This window comes from Bufo gargarizans, chromosome 1 (genome assembly GCF_014858855.1).
Source record: "Bufo gargarizans isolate SCDJY-AF-19 chromosome 1, ASM1485885v1, whole genome shotgun sequence".
NCBI lineage: Eukaryota > Metazoa > Chordata > Amphibia > Anura > Bufonidae > Bufo > Bufo gargarizans.
Genome location: NC_058080.1, coordinates 273692029 through 273711253, shown reverse-complemented (window position 1 = coordinate 273711253; position 19225 = coordinate 273692029). Strand labels below are relative to the sequence as shown.

At 40.7% G+C, this 19225-nt stretch overlaps 1 protein-coding gene across 1 annotated transcript in view; it reads left to right on the top strand.

The window, feature by feature from the left end:
• SDAD1 (SDA1 domain containing 1) overlaps positions 1-17321 on the top strand; it is a 54184-nt gene extending 36863 nt beyond the window's left edge. Inside the window, exons 13-22 of the mRNA XM_044277279.1 lie at positions 2507-2565; positions 3401-3477; positions 4929-5026; positions 6920-6996; positions 9283-9412; positions 9493-9584; positions 14867-15057; positions 15170-15257; positions 16503-16664; positions 16992-17321. Coding sequence (XP_044133214.1) covers positions 2507-2565; positions 3401-3477; positions 4929-5026; positions 6920-6996; positions 9283-9412; positions 9493-9584; positions 14867-15057; positions 15170-15257; positions 16503-16664; positions 16992-17042 — 1025 coding nt within the window. The 3' untranslated portion in view covers positions 17043-17321. The remainder of the gene's footprint in view (positions 1-2506; positions 2566-3400; positions 3478-4928; positions 5027-6919; positions 6997-9282; positions 9413-9492; positions 9585-14866; positions 15058-15169; positions 15258-16502; positions 16665-16991) is intronic.
• The last annotated feature ends 1904 nt before the right edge of the window (positions 17322-19225 follow it).

Here is a 19225-nt window from a genome sequence, read left to right as displayed (position 1 = left end):
GGCCAGCAGTGGTTTCACCCGACTCCACCTTAAACATGCATGTTAATTTCAGTGGGGAATCGTGGTATCGGCTAATCTCCCACTGGAACAAATTATTGTGTACGTGTGTGTGTATGTATGTGTGTGTATATGTGTATATATATATATATATATATATATATATATATATAATCTGTTTGCTACTGTTAGATTGCAATTGGATATGGTGGAACAGAGGGGGTTTAGGACAATACGTATAACTTTTATTCTGTTTTTATAAATCTAAGGGTACTTTCACACAAAGTTTTCTAGTATTGAGTTCCATCCTAGGGGCTCAATACTGGGGAAAAAAAAAACGCTTCAATTTTATCCTAATGCATTCTGAATGGAGAGCAATCTGTTCAGGATGCATCAGGATGTCTTCAGTTCAGTCACTTTTACAGTATTTTCTCCGTCCAAAATTCCGGAACACTTGCCGGAATGCCGGATCTGGCATTAATTCCCATTGGAATGCATGCGCAGACCTTTTAAAAGACGTGCAAAAAATAAATACCGGATCCATTTTTCGGGATGACACTGGAGAGACTGATCCGGTATTTCAATGCATTTGTCCAACTGATCCGTATCTGGAAACAAATTGTTTCCGTTTTCACACGTTTTTCCGGATCCAGCAGGCAGTTCCGGCAACTGAACTCCCTGCTGGATTCCTCTAACGCAAGTGTGAAAGTACCCTAATATGTCTCAAACAACTTCAAACTACATTAAAGGGGTTATGCCATGATTGATGTGAAAATCAGATTTCATATAGTACATGGCAGTCTAGCAAAGCTAGAACCAGCCCTGTACCTCCTGTGGATCCAAAGATCTCCCCATTCATAGCTCCAATTGTTCTGCTAGATTCTCTTCAGCCTGGCGGCTCAGGGGGCATGTCCTTTCTGCTGCAGCTCTCTTCAACTGCCATAGCTTCTAACAGTAGATATGGCTGATGGCAGTTGAAGATTTAAAGACGACCTTTCACCACTCCTGACATGCTTATTTTAATAGCTACGTGCATTCCTTATGAAATAACAGTTCTGAAGCATGTAGTCTTATGTGTCTGTTGCTACATTCTTTTATTATTTGCACTAGACGTTATGAATGAACTGCTATTAGCCTTCAGTAAGGGTACAGAGGGGAGGTAACCAGTTGGGGGGGGTGTGTACCTGCACAGACTTACTCTATCCAATCAGTGCTGTGCAGGTACACCCACCCTCTGTACCCTTACTGAAGGCTAACAGCAATTTATTCATAACTTCTAGTAGAAATAACACAGGAACGGCTCAACATAGAGCCATAGGAATAGATGTTCCAGAATTGTTATTACATGGGGAATGCATGAAGCTATTAGAACAGGAGTGTCAGGAGCGGTGACAGGTCCTCTTTAAACTGAGCACATGTGACCAACTCAGTGAGAGGGACAAAAAAATAAGGTAAAGAACAAACAGCAGGTGGCGCTACACCGATACGTTTTATAAAGTAACTTAGAGGCTATACTAAATGTTTAATTACATGCAATTACAAAAGTATTCAGATCCAGGTGCTGGTTTGAAAAATGTCAGATAGGATTCGTGACACAATCCTTTTAATGAGTGAATACGTTTAAAGGATGCTGAATTCCAACCTGTAACTTTATACGTACTCCCACTCCATTGCTGTGCACCAACAACAAGACTATGCAATGCATAGAGAGGTCTCCTAAGTAGTGTTGAGTCAACTTCTGTTTTCAAGTTCAGCGTACAAAGTTCGGGTTATTTAAGAATTCCGTTATGGATTCCGCTCCCACGGACCATAAGTTTTATGTGGTAGTGGAATGCCTAACGGAATTCTTAAAGAACCCGAACTTTGGACGCCGAACTTGAAAACAGACGTTCGCTCTTCCCTACTCCTAAGCATGTGCACATAATTGACGTGGGTTCCAGGACTGCAGGGCAGCAGGCTAATGGGAGTAAAAATTACCAGTTTGTACTCTACATCCTTTATTCTGTTCACTAAATCAGTTGTTGATTGAGTTTCTTTTAAAGGAGGTCTCCTTAGGATGACATGGAGTCCACTGCTGGTTCTCACCCTTCAATCAACTGTTTTTTTTTTGTTTGTTTTTTTTCCATCTCTTTTAAAATAGTAGTTGCCGGTTTACCCTCTCTCCAGCACTTTTTGTAAAGGGGTTGTCCAGCTGATTATTGTTTTTTAGAAAAAGGAGAGGAATAATTGGCCAATCACTGGCTGAGAGGCGGTCATCAACGTGATCAGCAACTGGTTGAGCAGTCATTTCCGGTGTGTTGAGATGGAGGACTTGTTGGAGCGGGTGTGTGGGGGTCATTAAGGGGATTATAACTTGTTTTGTTATTTTTCACTGTTCTGCGCGTCGATTACAAAACATAGTTTAATCAGCTGGACAAACCTTATAATGCTATAAATGCAGAGTCTACAGTACAATAAGTGTAATACATGAACTAGTTTCTTCTCTGATTCCTCCTTTTCTAATAATCAGATGTAACGAAGATCCTCTTGTTTGCTGCTCAATCCACTCATAACCTGGTGCCTCCAGAGGTAAGTTCTGATTGATGCTAGGACTATAAAAAAAAGTATTCATATTTAATTATATAAAATACCAGAACTATAGTGAACTACAGCTCTTTGGACGCCTAGAGTTCATACTAACCAACTCCATGGGACACTATTACTGGAAGACCATTTGAATTGTTACTTGCGGTTTTTGGTGCGGTCTTGTCGCAAAGGGTGAAATCCACACCAAAAATCGCAAACATAATTGACATCCTGCAGATGTCTAAATCCGCACAACGGGTTAATTTCCACATGGAAGAAAGAAGCAGAGTGTACATGAGATTTTTGTAATCTCATACACTTTGCTGGTACTGTATTAATTTGCAGTTTTCTGCACATGAATCCATGGAGAAAAACCGCACATAATCCGCAAGGTACCCTTGGGGGGGGGGGGGGGGATATGCTGTTTGAGGAGAACTTCACCAGATCAATGTGGCCATGGTATTCTTGGGTTTTATGCTGAGGGTTTTTTTCTAAAGTGTTTGCAAAATTTGTTTACCGTGAGTAATGGAGTGCTAATTAGTCACAGTAACCTCATACACTCAGCTTAAATTATTATTTTTTTTATAGTTACAGACCAAAAGTCCACAATTTTTACAGAATTTCTGTTAATGTAGACTTTGGCGACCATGCTTACTGCTAAATGAGCCATTGGAAACTTAATGCTGTGGATTTAATATGCAAAGTAATATTAGCAATGCATTAAACACATTTACACTGATGGTGTATGGTCATTTGGGATTGTTTTAGTAATAGTTTGTCATGATTTGTGATAAATGACATGTCATGTTCTCATGAGGAAGTTTTATTTTTTTTTCAGATTGGCGAGTCTTTGCTGATGACTATTGCTAATAACTTTGTTACTGACAGAAATTCAGGAGAGGTGATGACTGTTGGGTAAGTGATCAGTGGTAATCTTCAGTATTAGGTCACTGTCAAGCGCTTCTAACGCCATCCCCATGGAAGTTTTTTTTTCTTCTCTTTTGCAATGTATATAAAAATTCCTGTATTAGTCCCAATGCACCTTACAGAGCTGTATAAAGGAAGTTCTCTGTGTGTACCTTATTCTCCCCTAATATACGTCAGAAAAATGCTCAGTATGATTGCAGTCATACAGAACTAGAGTATGGTGGTATAGATGTCCGGATGCACTGCTACAGCTTTATAGTTTTTACAGAGCTGTAATACAGCCAAATGCTAGAGTGATAGGATTGTGTCATCCCTGTAGCTTTGCATGCGCAGTGATTCCTATGAATAATTTTAATTTCCCTATAAATTACCAGATGCATGTTTTATGATAGCCTCATGTCCATTGATAATTTGGACAGGTACAGGTAATATGAGATTCCCCATTGCCCTGCTTTTTATCCAGAATTATTAATGGAAGCAATCCTACAAACTCTACATTAAAGAGGTTGTCTAAATTATTTTTGATGACCTATCCATCAATATCAGATCGGTGGGGTCTGACACCCGGCACCCCCACCGATCAGCTAGTGGAAGAGACGGTGCGTGCCGTGCCAGCTCTGCCTTCTCTTCATTGTTTATCTGCTGTCCACCTGCAACCGCAGCAGTGAGGAGGTGTAATTACAAGAAGCCGTTCCATTCACTTCAATGGGAAGGCTTGTTCCTATACACTTGAATAGGAAGGAGCCGTCCCATAGAAGTGAATGGGAGATAGTCTTGTAATTACACTTGCTCACCTCTGCGATGTCAACGGCGAGTTAAACAATGAAGGGAAGGCATCGCTGGCACGGAGCACACCCTTCCCTTCAACTAGCTGATCAGCAGGGGTGCCGGGTGTTGGACCACCACCGATCTGATATTAATTACCTATGCCAAGGCTAGGTCTGCAATAAAAATAACTTGCACAAACCCTTTAAGGAATGCATGGTTTTTTATTCTGTCAGTTAGTGCCTATTTATTACTACAAACACATTATTGCGTTAAATCTAAACCTAGTTAAACTTGGCCACTGTTCACACAGCAAAACTCCACAGCAACACATATCCTGCTCCCAAAACTTATTGAGGCAGAACTACTACACATGTATGACCTTACTGAATGGGGCAATCTGCAACAGAAATCGGAGGTTCTGTCTTGGATTTTGCTGTAGCTGTTTCCTTTGTATGAACATGACCTAAAATCTTTTAACCCATACTTTTCCTGTGGCTACTACAGTCAAACTTGACTGACGTTTGATACCTTTAACCCTTTTGTGACGTCTCAAATCAATGTTAGAACGTGTCCTAAAGTTAAGGGCAATGTCAATAAAGGTTGTGGTGCATTTTGCCGTGTGGGCTTTCCTATTATGTCTTGAATGATGCCCTACTTTTTTTATTGTATAGGCTAAATGCCATCAAGGAAATAACTGCCCGGTGTCCTTTAGCAATGAAAGTAGATCTGTTGCAAGATCTGTCACAGTATAAGACCCACAAGGATAAAAGTGAGTAATGTTTCAAAAACTGCAACTTTTTAGACATGATCCATGAACATGAATATATTGAAAAAGTTCTCTGGGATTTTCATATTGATGGCCTATCCTCAGGTTAGTTCATCAATATCAGATTTGGCAGGGGCCCATCAGAGGTTTAAGGAAGCTTCCTCACAGCTTATCAAGCAAAGTTCCATCCATTGGATAGCGGCAGGGCCTTGGTATCGCAGCTCTGCCCCATTCACTTGAGCTGTTCCTAGGCCATGTGACTGAATGTGACGTTACATGGCCAAGGCAGAGGTGTAAGCTCTTCATACAGCTGATCAGAGGAAGTGCTGGGAGTCGGACCCTCACCGATCTGATATCTTGAGGATAGGCCATCAATATCAAAATCTTGGACAAACAATTTAAGCTAACATTATGAAATGGCACACATTGTAAAGTAGTTCCTGCCCTCCAGTGATCATTTTTTCAGGTGCTATGAGGTCAGCTATTGGCAAAATAAGGCTCTGATCAATTACCAGCTGCGTTGTACTGCGGTCCCCTTTTCTTTTTAACCAGTCTTCAGTGAGGATGAGTTGCATTGAGTGACTGTTAAGTATGTGTAAGGCTCTGGGAGATCCAGAAACATTCGTCAGGAAGAGATTACTGCAAACATTATTTAGTTGCTCATTTCACTATTGCAATCAAATTTTAACTTCCCAGAGAACATGCTTTATCACATTGAACTAGAGTTGAAGCATGTTTTAGGATACAATCTGGGGGTCTGAGCCTCACTAAATCTCCAGGTCCTTGAAGGATTGGCTCAGGCTGTGAGCCTTGCAAATCTTCTTTCTATAGACCTATGACTAGTCACCATACTCCGTTAAAGGAAAAGGCACTTGAATGGTGCTGGGAGATAACCTAGATGAAGATGATTGTAAGATCCTTATAATTAGTGCTAGAGATCATCTTGTACAGATTACATTTAGGCCTCTTGCACACGAACGTGTGCTGCGGTCTGCAATGCACGGGCACAGACTTTGGGCAAGCTGAATGCGTATCGAGACCCCGTTCACTTGAATGGAGTCCGCGATCCGTCCATTACACACAAAGATGGGACAAGTTCCATCTTTTTGCGGAATGGAACACCACAGAAGCACTCTGTAGTGCTTCCGTTCCACACCACATCTTCGGATTTGCGGATCCATTCAAGTGAATGCACACGGCCGGTGTCCTGTGTATTGCGGACCCGCTGTATACGGGCCGCAACGGGGCCTGATGGCACCATACTGCATATGTCCTAGGAGTGTACGATCTTACAGAGCTACTCATGTGAGGTCCTTAAATTCATGGAGTCTTACTTGGGCACCCCAAGAAAAATGCATCCATAGCACCAATTTAAGGTGCTTACTATGTACATGCTTATATATAAGGACTGTGGTTGCCCAGACACACTTGCGAAGATCTAGGGGCTAGTTAAACAGACCTGGCACTAATTCAGTCCCTAGATTCTTACATTATTTTTTTTACTTTGACCCTTTTCCCCAATTGACTCACCAATGTTTCCTCCCATGTAGAGGAGAGTTGTTTTTAAAATCTTTTTAATTTTTTTATTTTTTTTTTTTATCCGAGACTAAATGACAAGTGGTACTTACTGCAGGGGTACTCTGCGCTAAAGTTTATGCATATTGCAGGTTGCTATGTTTTTGAATCAGTACACAAAGGGTACAGATTGCATTGCGGTTGCTTTATTATAGTGCTTGACAATATGTTGTTCATGCATTGAGTATATGTAAACTTTGGCTGTTTTGCTTAGAATTGCATTAAAAATGTTAATGAAAGTGTAAGAAATGAACGGATCAGGCATTTACAGAAGTTAACTTTTTTAAATATTTTTATTTTCTTATTTTGTGTCTCATTTAGACGTCTCTATGTCTGCCAGAGCACTGATACAGCTCTTCCGTACTCTAAACCCTCAAATGCTGCAGAAGAAGTTCCGGGTGAGTTTTACTTCTCCTTTAGGTATATTTTATCTGTTATTGGTAGATTTTGAGCACTTAAAAACTTAAAATTAATATTTTTAGTACTAAAGTTTTTTAGTGTTGCATTATAAGTTTTATAAAACAGGTGCTCATTTTTTTCCTTTTAGTGATGAATTATGTTAGGAGTCCTTATAGGCGTTCTCCGGGAATTAAGAAAATAAAATACTTAAATATTACTTCATTATAAATATATTACCACATACCTTTCATTAGTTATAATGGCTCGTTTTGTCCGTGGAGCAATCATTAGGAGAAATAAAATGGCCGCCATCTTACTAGTCCACGCAAAACCTGTCCTAATTGCACAGGAGGACAAGTTAGAGCTGCGCCGTCTTCCTCTCCTACTTGTCAGGGATTATGATCCTGAATACAGTTTTGATGTCCCGGTACTTAAGGACACATACGCTGCGCGGTGATCGAAACAAGGTGCCTGCTCAAATCATTGATCATTGAGCAGGCACCTTGGCTCAATGAGCTTGGTGAACCCCCCCTAAATGGGGGGAAAATGCTCCAAACCCAGACACTGTGGCGTGTCTATAACCGGGGGAGCAATCCCTCCGCATGCGGTCCGCAGACAATGGCAATCGCCAGCAAAATATGCGTACAATGAAGGATGCCGGTGCGCACCGCATGCACCACAAGAACATCTTGCACCAAATAAACAAAAACATAATTTTCCCCAAATAAAGTTAAAAAAATAAAATTGGTAAAAAATTTAGACACATTGGGTATTGCCGCGTCCGTATCGACCGGCTCTAGAAAAACATATCACATGACCTAACCCCTCAGATGAACACCGTAAAAAATAAAAACTGCTAAATAAACAATTTTATTTTGTCACCTTACATCACAAAAAGTACAACAGCAAGCAATCAAAAAGGCGTATGCCCACCAAATAAGTACCAATCTAACAGTCATCTATCCGGCAAAAAATGAGCCCCTACCTGAGACAATCGCCCCCCCCCCAAAAAAAAAACTATGGCTCAGAATAGGGATCGACCGATATTGAGGATTTTGATTTTGCCGATATTCCGATAACTTATGGGGAACACAGATCGCGCTGCTGACAGCGCTCTCCGTGTTCCCTCAGCAGCACAGGGGAGAAGGAAGCTGTGTCTCCCTCCCCCCTGTGCTGCCACCAATGAGAGGAGGGAGGACAAGAGGAGGGGAGGGGCTGTGGCCACTGCGCCACTAATGAAGAGAAATCTCTCAATCATTCATATACAGGAGGCGGGAGCTGGCTGCAGAATCGTTCCCTCCCCCCCCCCCCCACTTATATGACAGACTAAGGGTAGTTTTACACTTGCGGCAGGATGGATCCGGCAGGCTGTTCAGCCTGTCAGATCCGTCCTGCCGCTATTTTGCTGGACCGCTGCTCTGTCCCCATTGAGCGTTGGGAGAACTATGATGGGTGTTTGGGTGGGAGCTCTGGAATGGGTGGTAGGAGGCCCGATAGATAGGTGGGGGGGCCCATAAATTTTTTTTTTTTTTTTTTTTTTTTTTTTGTTATGGGACCCATGCATTTCTAGCTACGCCCCTGCGTCTGACATCCGCAACACGGAAGAGATTTTACCATCCAGTTTTACTGCATACATGGGTGAGAACGTTCCTGTTTTTCATATTTCTCTTTTTTTGTCACCATACTGCGTATGTCTTGTTTAGGCCCTAATGGTCTGTCTTATGTTTGTTTGTTCTAGAGGCTCCTTCTGTTAGCGCTCATTTATTTTAGAAATATTTACAATAAATGTTAAGTTTTACACCTTTGTCCCCTAGGGGATCAGTACATTTGCTATTTAATTTTTGGGAGTAATTGGTCAAGTTTGCTTACTTGACCTTACAGTTCGTCTCATGTGTGATTAGGACAGGTTTTTTGTTTACCGATTTTATTTCTCCTAATGATTGCTCCCTAGACATAATTAACCATTAAAGCTAATGAAATGTTTTTAGGAATATATTTAAAATAAAGTAATATTTAAGTATTTTCATTTTCTCGTTAATGGCATTGGGGGACACAGTAACATGTTAGCTGGGCATATACCCATGGTACTGTGTCCCTCAATGCATTGAACGAGAAATGGATTTTGCGGTAAGTACAAAAATCCAATTTTCTTAATTCCCGGAAAACCCCTTTATGTGAATTCCATAACGTTACTGGTTATGTCTATATATGTATTAACCTGGATAATATAAAATGCGATGTTCAGTACAAATCTAGTATTCTAAGAATTTAATGCATTTACACAGGGTAAACCAACAGAAGCATCTACAGAGGCAACAATTCATGCATATGGAGAGTTGGTTGCAAAAGACTATATTCCTGGAGCTGAGGTGTTGGAAGTTGAAAAAAAAGCAATGGAAGAGGAAGGGGAAGATGGTAACTTAAAGAAACCTAATGACAAGGAGCCCAGATGTTTGCATGCAGATGTATTAATGTAGGATATGTTCTGTTCTCAGATGGCTGGGAAAGTGCAAGCCTCAGTGGTGATGATGAAGATGGGGAGTGGATTGACGTTCATCACTCTTCTGATGAGGAGCAACAGGAAGTTGTAAGTATTAAAATATGGTTTAATACTTCCTAATTTTATTGTAGGAGCAAGGATGTTTGTTGATAACCATAAGCATACTTAACCCCTTACAGATGTAGCCACTGTTATTTGGATTGTAACAAGCACATTACTGTAATACAACTCAGGTTAACATCCTGGTGAAGATGGTGTCATAGTAACGCTGGCTTCATCTGTAATTCCAGAAACACATTGATGCTGTATCCGTACAGATGTTAAAGGGGATTTCCCAGTTTTCATATTGATGACCTATCCTTAGTGTACACTATTGATATACGATCAGTGCTGTTCTTGCCTCTGTGACCTATTAGCAGAAGAAAGGGGCACTGTGCCCTTTCTGTAAAGTTCCTGACACAGTAACATACTGCAGCTCAACCCGTCATGGGTGAAACTTTTTAGAGACCATACCGTAAACAATGTAAAATCCCAGATAAAAACTACACTGTTGCCAGGCTTGGTTCACAAATTAGATTGTTGCAGGTAGTAGCTTGTAGATAATATAGCATTTACAGCATAGAGGAAAAAAGGTAAAACTAAAAAGGGCCCAGTGAAGAGTGTAGTAGAACAAATTCCTTGGAAACAGAAGGCTCATTTAATGGTTTCCAAAACTGTACAGTTTTAAATTAAGTAGTCCAATGCAATGGCATGACATGGTTGGAGCGCAACTCCGCTGTGAATAAATCCAACCAGTCCCTTTTAGATCTCACTATGAAGATGGGCACAGTGCAGAGTGATCAGAGATGACGTGAACAAACTGCAAGAGAATAATAAAGAATCGGAAGTAGCTATTGTAGAACTAACAACGGGTGTAGCTACTATAAAAATGGTAGTCTGTGGATTAGAGGCAGAAAATCGGGCCATGAAGGAGAAAATGATGGACTTGGAGGACAGATTACAACGGTTTAATATAAGAATGGTAGGTTTCCCGGGGGGCTCTGAAAAAGAGATGGGTCAAGAATATTTATCTCCAAGGTTTGGAGTGGAACATGCCCACAAGATCCCAAGTAGAAAACACCTAGTTGGTAGTCCACCTATAGCTAGTCTATAAAAATATTCTGTACAGAAGAGAGAATTAACAGATCCTCTAACAATTGATATAAAAAATAATTTGTTTCTAGATTTTTCAAAAGAGACCCAAAGTAAAAGATGAGAAATTAGGAATATTAATAGGAGACTTATGCAAGCAAAAATGATATACTCCATGTAGTATCCTGTGAAGTTGTGCATTATATTAAGCATCAATTGAAGTTCATCAGAGTAGAGGATATTGCAAACTGGACGGACTAAAAACTGTCTTTGAATAAAAGAACTGGGGCTAATAATGAGGTCGGGAGGGAGGCTAGCTGATGGCAAGAGGTTTGTGAGGCATGACTAGCTTCATGGATCAAAGTATATGGAGCAGAGGGCCCATTGGGGAAGGACTGTTTTATTTTATTTATTTTAACACTGTAATATAAGTGTTAGACTATTCGTATGGAATGTGCGAGCACCAAGGAGATCGAGCTAAAAGAGTAATGGTTTGTGATCAAATTAACAGACATCTTCCATCAACTTGTTTGTTTACTAGAGGCCCATTTATAGAGGATGGCATAAAATGTATGAACAAGAAATAAATATTACTGTGTGAATCTAGAGAAATGGGCCTGTTATTCCCATCCTTATCAGAAGCTGTTATTACTTTGTTATAAAAAGGAAAGGAGCCATGTGAAATAGAATCTTATAGATCTATTTCATTATTGAATACAGATATTAAAGGGGTTGTCTCATAGGTGCGGGTCCTGCACCTATATCGGGAGCAGTTCCCCGCAAAGTATATATTTATAAGAATATATATTCCTGATTATAAATTTTGGGAAACTAAGAGGATATATCTTATTTCGCAATTATTTTTATAGGGTAGAATATTAGGGGGCACACAGGTTATGAAAAACTGTCATTACTTGCAGCTTTACATGCTTATGAATACACTAAGGACCACTATATATATATATATATATATATATATATATATATATATATAATCTCTCTCATGGACTTATTAAATTTTGTTTTGAGCATAGGGAAACATGTAACAAATGAGACCGGGATATAGCAATAAGGAATAAACAGTGGCGAAAAACATATAGGAATATAAGAGAAGCATCTGTACCTAATAATCATAGAAAGATCCTGCATTGCTACATCTGATAGATGCAAAAAGGATCACTGATACCCATAGTATCTTTTGGATAATGCAGATTATAATTTTTTTCAATTTAATGTAGCATTGCCCTACATTACTAGTATACTGGTCATCAGTTTTTAATGTAACAACAAAGTTGGGACGAGATGCCTTCTATTGCCAGATGTAGAAATATTGAATGGTCTATCTAAATGCCCCGAATTGGGGAGAAAGCGTAAGTTAGTTTTGCGGGGCTAAATTATTATTTTTAGGATATAGGTATCAAGAAAAACTCCTGAGTAGAGTAGAGTTTTTTTTGTTTAAATAAAGATGACTTCAAACGAAAAATGAAGTAGTCATGTACATGAACAAGATCTCCTCTCTGTATGCAGTATATGGGAGAAAATATAGCAGCTAGTCTCTATCCACTAGCCCAGGGAAAACCGAGGAATAGGTTTTAACCCTTTCATGACCAAGGGTCATTGATGCCCCAGTGTCCAGGTCAAATTTCAATTTCTCTGCTTCTAAAACAGAAAGTCATACCTAATAAAATATTTATTACTTAACATTCCCCATATATGTTTCCCCACTTTATGTTGGCATCATTTTGGAAATGTCATTTATTTTTTATTTTTTTAGGACGTTGGAAGGCTTAGAGGTTTAGAAGCAATTCTTACAATTTTGAAGAAAATTTCCAAAACCCACTTTTTAACCCCTGTACGTGATCGGCTTTCACTGTCAGCGCAGGGACCTAAGCGCTGAAGGTTCAGTGAAGCCGGCGTGCTGGGGTTGCTAGGCAACCAGAGAAGCCGGAAGGAACTGTATTGGAGCCCTGACCCGCCTACGATCGCTGTGATTGGTCCAATACTGCAGAGGGACCAATCTCAGCGCATCGGGGCAGGTAAGGGGGCGTTAGGGAGGGACTGTGTGCTTCTCCTTCTTTGATCGTCCCAATTCCTGTCAGGGAAGCGATCAGAGAAGGAGATAGTGTGACAATCTGCTGTACCTATGACATGTATACTAGTCATGGAGCACTGCTACTTAGCGCTCCATGACTAGTATACTCGTCCTGGCATTCAACTGTCACCATGTCTGCAGACATGGTGACAGCGCTGAGTGCCGGCTGTTACACACAGCCAGGCACCTTGGGTCAATGCCGAGGGGGGTCCTGCGACCCCCCGTATCGGCGATCGCTGCAAACCGCAGGTCAATTCAGACCTGCGGTTTGCAGCGCTTTATGTAGTTTCTGATCCCTGGTGCACAGACTAACCAATCGGATCGATTGCCGGCAAGGGGCCACTATGGTCCCTTACCGGCATTACTGCACTGTATGCTGTCTGTGACAGCATACAGGGCAGGGGCAGAAGCTTTAATCCAAGCTCTTTGCAGCGCTTGGATTAAAGAGCTGCCAGAACGTTTATATACGTGGTAGCTGCACGGGGTATGTGCAGCTATCATTTATATATACAGATTGCGGTCAGGAAGGGGTTAAAGAACTTATATAATTTTATTTATCAATTTCTCAATTTCACTCTCTTATGGAATTGTGGTCTGTAGTAGAAGTAAAAGGTATTTAAAGGGGTTACCTGAGATGCGCTAAATCCTGTACAGCTGCCATTTCCAGGATCACATGCAGCACATTTGGCATGTGATTCCAGCCCGGGATTACAACCTGCAGCACAAGTGTGAGTCTTGCCAAAGTGCTGCGAGAGATTCGGACTCGCACATGCGCTGCGTGTTCTAACCCCAGACTGGGATCATGTGCCCAATGTGCTGCATGTGATCCTGGAAATGACAGCTAAAACTCAGATAATGCCTTTAAACAGTTGTATCATCTTTTATAGAACTGGCATGTGATTGCTACCAACAAAAGATACTGCAGACTGTCTAAGGCTACTTTCACACTAGCGGCACGGACCTCCGCTAGTGACCGTGTGCCCCCGGACTGCTGCTCCATCCCCATTGACTACAATGGGGGTGGTGCAGAGGCACGGCGAGAGGCTGCCGGAATAAATGTCAGACATGTTATAGTTTTATTCCGGCAGCCTTTCGCCGTGCCTCTGCTGGAACTCTGGCCCCGCCCCTATTATAGTCAATGGGGACGGAGCTGCAGTCCGGGGCCACACGGTCACTAGCGGCAGGCAGACAAGGGTGTTCACCCGATGGAACAGCCTGCCGGAGGTCCTGGCCACTAGTGTATAAGTAGCCTAAGTAAAGCTTTTTAGTGCCACAATCAAAAAAATTTAATAAGTGATTGTATGTGCTCAACCAAGTGTTATGTGATTGTATACTAATAATCTAATATCACTGACACATGTAATAAAAATTCTAGGATCTTTCATTTGCTGGAGCAGAACATTTTTGTTAGGATAACCATAAGAAGGGTAGGTTTAATTCCCCCTTTAACTGATCCAGCAGGCTGTTTCGGCGGTGAACAGCAGTACCCGGCTAGGCCCGATCAATTAAACAGAAGTGTGACCCTACCCTTAATCATTGTAAGAGAAATAAAAAAGCCTGCTATGAATGCGGTGTTCTCCAATTTGGCACATAGTATATTTGGCCTGACTTGCTAAGCAGGTTAGACACTTTTTGCATGCTTTAGGATACAGCCATATGTGCATTTATTTTTTATTTTTTTAATACAGTTTTTGTAGCCTAAATCAGCTGTGGGCCATAAAAGGACATAAAGCAGTAAGAACAGATACTTCTTCTCTTATTTTAATGCACTCCTGGTTTTGTCTTAAAAATAAAAAAAACTGCATGTGTGGCCGTACCTTTCACCACCTATACGTGAACACAATTTATGCCAAAAATGTTCCATAGGATTAACAGATATGTTTTGTATTTCATGGTTCAGACACTTTTTTCGAAACGGTCAAGTCAGTTTAAAATACACATAATAAACTTGTAATGGATTTTTTTAATAACCTTGCTGTGACTGTACATCTGCTGGGAAAAGTGCAGTTCCTAAAATGCAATGCATTACTGTCCCCTGGCTTGGCAAGATTAGTAGTACCCATAACAGAGAGCGACTTCCTTTATTCACGGTGATAAGGTCACCCATAGACCGTGTTACAACTAAGTGCCTCCTGTGAATTTATAGGCAGAAAAGCTTCAAGCAATTCCAGAAGATGAGCGAAAGGCCAAGGCTGCCGCGGTTAGTTCCAGCAGACTCCTCACACAAGAAGAATTTAAGAAAATCCGTGCTGCACAGTTGGCAAAAGAAGTAAAATCTGCACCTGGGAAAGCGGAGAAGAGGAAGAATATTGAAATAGACAGTGATGAGGAAGACAGGTTTGTGTTGTCTTCTATGTTTGTCATATCTTCTGGAGATAGACTTTGGCAGACTGTTGGTATGAATGTAGATAAAAGACCTATTGACTATACATGTGGCTTTCAATTTTAGCAAAGGTGAATTGCTGTCACTCAGAGATATTGAACATCTACACAAAAAGCCAAAGTCTGATAAAGAAACTAGGCTTGCGACAGTTCTGGTGAGTTGTATCATTTTTACTGGTCACAAATGTATTGTAGAGCTTCCTCCAATAAGGATCTGTTCACACCATGTTCAGACTTTTTGTTACTGCAGACAAAGAGACAAAGATACATTAAGGGTCCATTCACACGTCCGTTTTTTCTTTCCTGATCTGTTCCGTTTTTTCAGGAACAGATCAGGACCAGATCTGGACCCATTCATTTTCAATGGGTCCTGGAAAAAATCGGACAGCACAATGTGTGCTGTCCGTTTCCGTTGTTCCGTTCCGCATGTCCGTTTAAATATAAAACATGTCCTATTCTTGTCCTGAAAAATCGGATCCTGGTACAATACAAAGTCAATGGATCCGCAAAAAACGGATGACATTCGGATGTCATTCCGTATGTCATCCGTTTTTTGCGGATTCCGTTCCTGGAAACACATAACAAATTTTTTTCTTTTTTTTTTTTTTTTCAATTTTTTTTCAAAGAAATCCAAACAACTTTATTTGATTATTGAAATGTATACATGTTTCCGTTTTTTGCGGATCCGAAACATTTTCAGGAACAACGGATCCGCAAAAAACGGACCGTTTTTCAGGATGAAAAAAAACAGGACGTGTGAATGGACCCTAATTTACTGACCTTTTTTCTCTGCATCTGTGGCTGGTGGTGGTGAAAAGCCTTTTCGGAACCTTTTGCCTCATATTTATGTTGCCAAGAGGTAAATTGACTTCACCCTTTTACACCAAACACAACCAAGACGATGGCAGTAGTTGGTAAAGAGAAGCATCATAATTGTAAAGGGTAGTTATCCGCTATCCACAATATCGGGCATAACTACCTGGTCGCTCGTGGCGGACCCCTGGGACTCCCACCGATCCTGTGATCTGATGGAGAGGGAGGTTGAGCATGTGCATGCGCTCTGCTATGAATGGAGCTGCAGGGCCACTTCATCAGATCAGTGGGGGGGGGTGCCAGTGATCAGTTAGTTGTCTCTTAAGCGTCTGAACTTGGCTTAACCCCTTTAAACAGAATGTAATCGCCTCAATTTGATCACACTCCTGTCTACAACAGATGAATTGTTGTGTGCATTATTTGACAGTCTGATAGATTCAATATTTTGCATGTTTGCATGTCCTTTTAGCTATTTTCTAACTTGCCTCTTGACATAGGCTTGGCATTTTTGTTAAATATTTTATGTCTGACTGGTTTTTTTTTTTTGTTTGTTTTTTCCCCCCTCCCTAATGAATTTTATTGACTAGGCTGGTAAGACGGACAGAAAAGAATTTGTAAAGAAAAAAATGAAAATAAATCCCCATGCTAGCACAACCAACAAAGAGAAGAAAAAGAACAAGAACTTTATGATGATGAGATATAGCCAGAACATCCGATCCAAAAACAAGCGCTCATTCAGAGATAAGCAGGTAATGTTAATGAGTAACTTTGGCCGTACACATAGGAGGGAGCAGCTGACGCCTATCTCTACTGGCACACCCACAGATTTGCTTTCTTTAGTTGGATACAAACATGTATGGCCATATCAGTAGGAAGAGGAGATAAATGTAATGTGCATCATCTTTCAGGAAACCAACGATTATTGCAGACAAAGGGGGGCAGTTGTGCTGCCCAATACTCATTTGATATTGTTCTGTCCCCATCGCATTTTTATCTACTGTGTAACGCCATATTGATCTAAATTCCCAAATGTTAGTGTCTCTTATTCGTGAACTTTTTTGTTTTCTTTCCCTCAGATTGCTCTCCGAGACTCACTTCTGAAGAAACGAAAACGGCTTGTTAAATAAACTGACTTATTTTTTTCTTGTCTCAATGCAATATAGCCATTCTTATACATGAAGCCTTGTGTTACTCGACCCTTGGCCAACAGTTCCGTACACTTGCCCAAGACTTCCATATGTAAATTGTTAAACTCCAGCAGTGAATACTTAAAAAAAAAAATTTATAAAAAAAAATAATCGTTTTTATCTTTTCGAAGAGATTAGTTTGTGTTCTTTGCTAAGGAAACTAAAAAAACTAAATCGAACTATTATGTTATGGAATGAATATTTATTTTTGAAAATGTTGATACTGATTTATCATTCCTACACTCCTGAGATCTGGCTTCAAAATTTTCCAACTTTTTGCATTTTTACATCACTTCAGTTTTGAAGTGTGGGTGTGGTTGGTTATATTAATGATTGTTCTGCAGTAGAAGGGTGGAGTAGGAAAACTGGAGAAGTTTTTCTAGACAAAAGCCTTATGTTTAAAGCTGGGACCCGAATCTATCTCCTAAAAGGTGCCCTAAAAGTGGTGGAAGGCACACTGCGCATGCGCACCTGGCCTCCATTCATTTCTATGAGGCCATTGAACATAGCCGAGTGGTGGCTCTGCTATTTCCGTCGGGCCCATAGAAGTGAAGGGAGCGGTAGTGGGGCATGCATGGTGCACTCCCATTCACTTCTACGAGGAGAGCGCTTGGTGGTGGCCGGACCGCCATGCCCATAAAAGTGAATGGGAGCGGTAGTGGGTCATGCACGGTGCACTCCTATTGACTTCTATGGGGAGAGTGCTTGGTGGTGGCCGGACCAGAGTCGTCCAGCCACCACTTTCGCCCTCTCTGTTCTCAATATAGGTGCAGGCCCCAGCAGTGGAACCCAAATCTATAAGACAATGGGGGCATATCCTAGCCATATGCCCCTATGGTCTCAGATGAGACAACCCCTTTTAAGGATAATACAAATTTATCAACCTGTGGCATGAACACAGACTTCAAATATTACCCTCATGTCTTTTCAGTTTTTTATTTTTTAGGTGTTATTATATTTATACTTTGGGCCCTGTGTATATTGTGTTTGAGCTAATTGTCAGCAGTATTCATTGTAATCTTTTGTAAACATTTAGTGGGGACTTTAGCACCAGGACGCTGCTTCTTTAGCTGGGCAATACAGAAATAAATATATATATATATATATATATATATATATATATATATATATATATATATATATATATATATATTTCTTATTTGCCTGGCTGTTATGTAAGACTGTATATATGGTTTCTTTATAGCCAGTTATTGGGGAGCTGTATGTTAAAATATATATAAATATATATATATATATATATATATATATATATATATATATACAGCTCCCCAATAATTGGCTATAAAGAAACCATATATACAGTCTTACATAACATCCAGGCAAATAAGAAACCATATATACAGTCTTGCGTAACATCCAGGCAAATGGTATTAAACAGCACGCAGTTCTAATGCAGTGAAGGTTAATGTTTACATGCTTGGTGGCCTACAGCAATGAGGGGGTGATTGATGGAAGTGAAAGAGTTAATATCAATATACGTGTGTCCTAGAACAGTAGGTAAATGTAAAGATCCCTGAAGGAGTACAGTAGTGGATGGATTAAAAGGTTTTTCCAGGCTCCTTATATTGGTGATCTATACCCAGGATAGGTAATCAATATCTGCTCACTGGGGGCCCAACGTCCCACAACATCTTCAGCCCCTGGAGCTGGAACTAGCACTTTGAATGGAGCAGGAAGCACAGCTTTGTTCAAAATATAGTAGCCATGCAGGGTTACTGCAGCTAAGCTCCCACTGAACTGAATGGGAGCTGAGCTGCAGAAATCCAGAACAGCCACTATACTGGAGCTGTGGTTCCTGCTAAGAGCTAGTTCCAGTGCCAGAATCTTCAGGGAACAGCTGAGGTTCGGGGTGTTGAATGTTCACTGATCTGATATTAATGACCCATCCTCCGGATAGGTCATCAGTATCTGTAGACAGCAAATGTCTTTATCTATGGTGGTCTCTGGCAGTGATGAGATTATTTCAGTATCCCTGGTGGTCTAGGGCAGTCAGGGGGTTAGTATAAAGATTCTTGGTGGTCTAGGGCCATGAAGGGGTTTATGAAGGAATTTTGTCAGCTAGGGCAGTAAATGCAAGAATATCTGGTGGACTAAGGTAGTCA